This window comes from Otolemur garnettii, unplaced genomic scaffold (genome assembly GCF_000181295.1).
Source record: "Otolemur garnettii isolate 467f Iridium unplaced genomic scaffold, OtoGar3 scaffold00017, whole genome shotgun sequence".
Taxonomy (NCBI): domain Eukaryota; kingdom Metazoa; phylum Chordata; class Mammalia; order Primates; family Galagidae; genus Otolemur; species Otolemur garnettii.
The window spans coordinates 14,541,223-14,548,946 of record NW_003852412.1 but is presented as its reverse complement, the minus strand read 5'-3'; the positions used below and the strand labels follow the sequence as shown (position 1 = coordinate 14,548,946).

The 7,724-nt window shown below is 42.0% G+C and overlaps 1 protein-coding gene across 3 annotated transcripts in view; it reads right to left on the bottom strand.

Annotated features, from left to right (window-relative positions):
- Window positions 1-7,724, bottom strand: part of FAM151B (family with sequence similarity 151 member B) — a 44,226-nt gene that overhangs the window by 27,503 nt on the left and 8,999 nt on the right. For 2 of the 3 annotated variants that reach the window (XM_023510931.1, XM_023510932.1), the window contains exon 3: window positions 2,251-2,316. The exons of the other annotated variant lie outside the window; for it this stretch is intronic. In XM_023510931.1, the coding sequence (XP_023366699.1) occupies window positions 2,251-2,316 (66 nt within the window). The remainder of the gene's footprint in view (window positions 1-2,250; window positions 2,317-7,724) is intronic. 3 annotated transcript variants of the gene reach the window in all.

Genomic DNA, 7,724 nt, shown 5'->3' with positions numbered 1-7,724 from the left:
GGCTATTTTTTGATTGCAGCTGTCATTGTTGTTTCGGGGGCATTTAATGGATTCGAACCCGCCACCTTAGGTGTATGTGGCTGGCGCCTTAGCCACTTGAGCCACAGGCGCCAAGCCCTAAAAATTATTTTAAAAGACATTTATTTAAATTTTTAAAAGGAGATTTGAGAAACATGAAAACACAATACTTCACAGGCTACTTTACACAATAAAATAGGCAATAATAAGATATCTTTTTGCAAGTCTAAACACTCAGGTATACTAGCAATTTGTAGTGGTGTAACAGCTATGAACAGACAGACTATATTCAAAAAGATATAGCTTATATGACTGCAGGTATGTGAAATACCATGACAAACAACCTACGCGTTTGATGCAGTCAGTCACAAACTTCAATGTGTCACCACCACATATGCAGTCACCCAAAGAGCCATGATCTCAAGAAATTTTATCTTTCACACATACAGATGTACAAAAAGGACAGCTCTTCACTTAATGAGGAAGTTTCATGTTTTCACGTACATGCACAATACCTATACACAAAGTCAATGTTTGATAATGCACCTTTGTGGAGTCAAATTTGCCAAAAATGCATTAAAAAATTAGAAATCTTTAAAAGGCTTTATATAATTTATAAGTCCAATATTGGAAATCATGCAAAGATGAAATACAGTAGAACCTCCACACCTGACCACCTCCTTAAGTTGACCTAATTTTCATAGACCAGATATGGACCACATGTACATATCAGTACAGTAGGCCTAGTTGCTTATGGTGACCATGTCTGTATGCTGACCACTCTGCTACACTCCCTTAGGTGGTCAACTTATAAGTTCTACTGTATATAGCATAGCAAATTATAAAAATAATACTGACAGGGCAGTGGCTGTGGCTCAAAGGAGTAGGGCATTGGCCCCAGATACTGGAGGTGGTGGGTTCAAACCCAGCCCAATCAAAAACTGCAAAAAAACAATAATAATACTGACAATTTAAAATAGTAGGAGGAAAACTTAAAAAATGAGAAAAAACTAAAAAGTCTGACATATGACAAAGGATATTACAGGGCTAGATTATGGGCAATTGCACAGAAGCAGACAATAAGAGCTGGCCGCCTTCATGGTCATTAAATATATTTTGAAGTTTTAAGGCTTACATTGTGATGAATAATTGATTTTTTTTTTAATTTTAGGGCATGCCTCTCCTCAGAGAATATGTACACTTTCATTTTCTATGTGGCACTACTTTTCTTGAAGTTTTTTGGAATTAATATACACCAACATGAGCACTCCCTATTAAATTTTCCCCACTCCTATGCCATGCTTCTATGCTATTTTGGGCACACAGAAATTCACTTTGTATGCACTCATATACAGACTACATACTTGGTGCAAATACCACTGGTGAGTGAAATGCAACACTGTTGTGTGTCTTCTTACCCTACTGGGCACTAATTATTTTCAAACCAATCAGTAACTTCATTGGGTTCTTCGTGAAAATGCAGCTTTAATTATCAAAAGCTCCTGGAATTTCATCAGATGTAACGAGTGCCAATGCAGATAAAATGAGGCATTTTAAAACTGAAGTTGTAGCCAATCCACTCATCTTTATTTTTTGCCAAATGCACCAGGCTGAATGGAAAAAAACTAACTTTATTGGTAACAACTTGAAAATCACTTTAGTAGCCTTGACGGCTACTAATTCTAAATCTCTCGTTGTATTTTGGGGATTCAGTTAGAGGTTAGGAATTTTTTACTTCAAAAATTTTGATCTCTCAGGGTTTCAACATTAGGGACTGTATCTTTTACAATTATGATTAGTAGCAGTGTGACTTGCTTGGACCAAAAGAAGGGAGTGGACATAAAACTGTCAGTTCTAGGCCTGGCCCTTAAAACATTTGGCACCCTCTGCTTTCATCCCTTTGAAATCTCGCCACACGTCAGGAAACTCAGGCTGGACTACTGAAGACTCAGAGACCACATGGAGAGAGAGAAGCCACATGGAGGAGAACTAAGACTTCTCACCTGTGATGACATGAAGGCCTCTGACACGTGAGTGAGGTCATTTTAGAATTTCCAGGCCCAGCTGAATGGAGCTACATGGAGGTCCTTAGTCTACAGGATACACAATAGAAAAACCACCCTACTGACCCAGAAAATCATGAAAAAAACCAACCACCTGCAAATCACTGTTACTTTAAGACACCAAGTTTTGGGTAGTCTATTACAGAAATAGATAAACAGAAACAGATACCTGGAAGAAGAGGGTGCTGTACAAACCCCTGAAACATCCGGTATTGGCTTTGGGACCTGTTAGAGGCTAAAAAAGGCAGGGAGGGAACTGTTAACAGAAGCTGGAAGAGCAGTGGGGAAATTCATATTTGAAGCTTGAGAAAAGACAAACTGTTTTACATAGTGATAAAACTTTTGGCAACGCTGTCACCTGAAGCAACTGGTGAAGACAGGATAGCCAGGAAATCTGTGTATTTGGCTAATGAGGTTTCCAGGGAGAAGAGTGAAAACGCCTACTGGCTTCTTTAACTGCCAATGATGAAGAATCAGAAGAGAGAGCTAAGCTTAATAACCGTCCAGATTTTAAGCAGCATATAAAGAAAGTACTCCCAACTCAAGATTTCCTGAATTAGAAAATAAATTGTTTCTCACTTCTGCCCACTCCAACTGGCAAAGATTCTCAGAGTAAGGGACAGCCTCAGGCCTAAAGTTAAATCTAGGATGCTACCTACCTTAGTCCACTATGTGTAGCTATGACAGAATATCACAGGCTGCATAATTTATAATGAACAGAAATTCACTGGCTCAGAGGGTGGGAAGTCCTCTATCAAGGTGCCAGCATCTGGCAAGGGCCTTCTTGTTACATCTTTAAATGGCAGAAGGCAATGAAGCCAAGGAAGACAGCCTATTTCCCCAAATCCTTTCATTTTAGCATTAAACCCACCCATGAAGTTGGGGCCCTCATGGTGTAATCACCTCCCAATAGCATTATATTGGCAATTAAATTCCAACATGAGTTTTGGAGGGGATAAACACTCAAATCATAGCACTGCCAATAAAATGTGGCCTTAGCATCAATATCAAAACAAGGGTACAACCACAAGACCCTTTATTAGAACCTCAGAAAGGCAGTGCCCCACATAGCCACCTAGCTAGATAAAAGGACTTCTAGAACCTTAAGGGTGTTGTCCACAGCACCCTAACTTGCAGACCAAAGTAAAGAGAGGACTACCTCAAAGAGATTTGCGGTTGTAGACTTCAATAAAAAAAAGATTCATAATTTGATATGTAACAGCTCACTACATTTTTAAGAGTAATGTATCCACATAGACCCAAAAGGACAGAAATACTTCAAAATAAAGAGTTTTGTAGGTCCCCAAATTTCCATAGGCAGGAAGCAGTCTAAGAAAGCTACTCGGCTGCAAATATGAGCTATTTTCCAATCAGCCTACAGAGAGATGCTCAACATCATTTGCCTTTACGGAATATCTGTGTAAACCACAATAAGATACTAATTCACACACAGTGAGATAGCTAAGATGAAAAAAATGTACAATAACAAGTGTTGGCAAAGATGTGGAGAAACTGGAACCATTATTCGTACTGCTAGTGGCAATGTAAAAAGGTGTAGCTGCCTTGGAGAAGTTTGGCAGTTCCTTAAAACGTTAAACATAGAGTTACCATATGACTCACCATCTCTAGTCCCAGACATACATGCAAGAGAACTAAAAATGTATGTCCACACCAAGACTTGCACACAAACAGCAGCAGTATTCTTTTTTTTTTTTTTTTGAGATGGAGCCTCAAGCTGTCCCCCTGGGTAGAGTGCCATGGCATCACACTCACAGCAACCTCCAACTCCTGGGGCTCAAGCGAGTCTCCTGCCTCAGCCTCCCAAGTAGCTGGGACCACAGGCGCCCGCCACAACACCCGGCCATTTTTTTGGTTGCAGCCATCATTGTTGTTTGGTGGGCCCAGGCTGGATTCGAACCCGCCACCTTAGGTGTATGTGGCTGGCGCCTTAGCTGCTTTAGCCACAGGCGCTGAGCCCAGCAGCAGTATTCTTAGAGGCAAAAAAGGGAAATAACTCAAACATCTATCAATTGATAAATGAATTAAAAAAATGTAGTGTGTTCATACGATCAAATGATTCAGCCATACAAAGGAATGAAGAATTGACATGTGCTAGAAGATAGATGAACTCTGAAAACACACTAAGTGTGAAAGAAGCCAGTTACCAAAGGCCCCACATGAAGGAAAAGTGTAAGGTGCTACCCTGGATTTTGATGCTGGGGTCAGGAAGTCTTTTTGAAAAGTGGCAATTCTTCTGATACCAAAGGGTGTGTAAGAGGTTAGCAAGGCAAAGCATAGGGAAAAGAACATTCCGAGAGAGAACAGGTAGACGGCCTGAGGAGGAAAAGAGCTTAGCTATTTGAGGAAGGCAGCATAGATGGAATATGAAAACATTGTGACAGGTGAACTTAGAAAAATAGGCCAGTTTGTGCAGGGCCTTCAGGTGGTTTGGAGGCCCCAGTAAATAACAACCTATTCTCCAAATGGATTCTGGAAAGTAAAATAGCCAGGCTAGCAGATGGGGATTGAAGTGTTATTTCGTACTACCTATAAGGCTAGGTCAGAAGATGCAGCGTGGCTGAGAGCTAAATGAACCTGTTAACTTCTAACTGCTACTCACCCTCTAGTCCAAATTTTAGAACAGCCCCTTCAAAGCAATGTTCTATCAAATACCCAGGTGGCTGCTTCCATTGCCCAAGTGCAAGAGGAGAAAGTTATTCCTTTGCCCAGTGCATTTAGGATTAGCACTAACCAGTCAAGAACTAGAACTACACACAGAAAAAATCTCTTCATCTCTGTTAGAAGAATAAAGGGTGAAGCAATAAGCCAAAGCATTTTGGGAAAGATCTCTCCTCTTGGAAACTGCAGTAGTGGAACCAAATGTGTTTCCATCTAACGTATGTGTGTGTGTGTATATATATATATATATATATATAAATTTTTTTGAGACAGAGTCTCACTATGCTGCCCTTGGTAAAGTGCCATGGCATCACAGCTCACAGTAACCTCAAACTCATGGGCTTAAGTGATTCTCTTGCCTCAGCCTTTCAAGTAGCTGGGACGACAGGTGCCTGACACAATGCCTGGCTATTTTTGTTGCAGTTGTCATTGTTGCTCGAACCTGCCACCTTCAGTGTATGTGGCTGGTGCTGTAACCACTGTGCTATAGGCGCCAAGTGATCTAACGGTTATATTTAAAAAAAATTTTTTGAGGCAGTGTCATTATGTCGCTCTTGGTACAGTGCTGTGGCATCACAGCTCACAGCAACCTCAAACTCTTGGGCTTAAGTGATTCTCTTGCCTCAGCCTCCCAAGTCGCTGGGACTACAGGTTCCCGCCACAATGCCCAGCTATTTTTTTGTTGTTGTTGTAGGTGTCATTGTTGTTTGGCAGGCCCAGGCTGGGTTCAAACCTGTCAGCCCTGATGTATGTGGCTGGCGTCCTAACTGCTAAGCTATGGGCCGAGCCTATATTAAAAATCTTAAATGGAACACACTTGAGGTTAAAAAAAAAAAAAAAGCCCTGATTTATGTTTAAATATACCACTGTGGGCCCAGTGCCTGTGGCTCAAGTGGCTAAGGTGCCAGCCACATACACCTAAGGTGGCGGGTTCGAATCCAGCACAGGCCTGCCAAAACAACCATGACGGCTGCAACCAAAAAACAGCCAGGCATTGTGGCAGGCGCCTGTGGTCCCAGCTACTTCGGAGGCGGAGGCAGGAGACTCGCTTGAGCCCAGGAGTTGGAGGTTGCTGTGAACTGTGATGCCACAGCACTCTACCCAGGGGGACAGCTTGAGGCTCTATCTCAAAAAAAATAAATAAATAAATAAATAAATAAACAAACCACTGTGGATGCTGGGTGAAAAATGAACTGGACTTATGACTCTTCTCTTCACTGGTGCTGGAACCTATTCCCCATGAATTCAGGGCATAATAGGCAGAGCAAGCTTTCTCACATTCAATGGAAAGGCACCTCCCTAAGCTGCTGAACCTTTTCCCTAAGAATTCACGGCATAATTGATATTAAAAATAAAAGGCTATTTTTTTTTGTTTTTTTGTTTTTTTTGAGACAGAGCCTCAAGCTGTCCCCCTGGGTAGGGTGCTATGGCATCATAGCTCACAGCAAACTCCAACTCCTGGGCTCAAGCGAGTCTCTTGCCTCAGCCTCCCAAGTAGCTGGGACCACAGGCGCCCGCCACAACGCCCGGCTATTTTTCGGTTGCAGCCATCATTGTTGTTTGGCAGGCCCCCGGCTGGATTCGAACTCCCCACCTTGGGTGTACATGGCTGGCGCCTTAGCCACTTGAGCCACAGATGCTGAGCCAAGGCTATTATTTTTTAAAAAGTTCTTGGGCCGGGCACAGTGGCCCATGCCTGTAATCCTAGCACTCTGGGAGGCCGAGGCAGATGGATTGCCTGAGCTCACAGGTTCAAGGCCAGCCTGACCCAGAGTGAGACCCCCGTCTCTAAAAACAGCTGGGTGTTGTGGTGGGCACCTGTAATCACAGCTACTTAGGAGACTGAGACAAGAGGACTGCTTGAGCCCAAGAGTCTACTCGGGGCAACAAAGTGAGACTCTATCTCAAAAAAAAAAAAAAAAAGTTCTTCAATAGTTATAATTACTTTACTTAGGACTGATTGAGCCTAGTTAGATCATGTGCCCACCATGAAACTAATATGAATCATCAGGAACACTTCAAGTGCTGCTAACTTATTTATTTCCAAATATTAAAGGGAGTACAAATGTTTTGGTTATATAGATTGTTTTAAAATGCTTAAGTCACAGCTGTAATTGTGCCCATCACCGAAATAGTGCTCATCGTGTGCATTAGGTTCCTTCCCGTCCCCCACTTGATTTCCACTCCACTGAGTTTTACTTCCCTCTGAACACGTGTACTCATCAGTTGGTTCCAATTTAATAGTGAGCATATCTATTCTTTTTTTTTGAGACAGAGTCTCACTCTGCTGCCCAAGCTAGAACGCCATGGCGTCAGTCTAACAACCTCAAACTCTTCAGTTCGAGTGATCCTCCTGCCTCGGCCTCCCAAGTAGCTGAGGCCACTGGTGCCTGCCACTATGCCTGGCTAATTTTTCTATTTAGTAGAGATGGGGTCTCACTTTTGCTCAGGCTGGCCTTAAACTCCTGAACTCAAGTACTCTTCCAACCTTAGCCTAACAGAGTGCTTGTTTTTCCATTCTTTAGATACCTCCCTTAGGATAATGGTCTCCAATTCCATCCAAGTTGCTGTAAAAGGCATTAATTCATCCTTTTTATGTTCAGTAGTACTCCATGGTATACATCCGCATCTTACTAATCCACTCATGAATTGATGGGCACCTGGGTTGCTTTCACATCTTTACAACAGTGCATAATATTACAATAAACATTCAAGTGCAGGTGTGTTTTTGATAAAAAGACTTCCTTTGGGTAGAAACCCAGTAGTGGGATTGCTGGATCAAATGATAGGTCCACTTTTAGTTCTTTGAGGAATCACCATACTGTTTTCCATAGAGGTTGTACTAACATGCAATCCCATCAACAGTATGTAAGTGTTCTTTTCTGCATCCATACCAGCATCTATTGTTTTTGGACTTTTTTTTTTTTTTGAGACAGTCTCACTATGTCACCCTTGGTAGAGTGC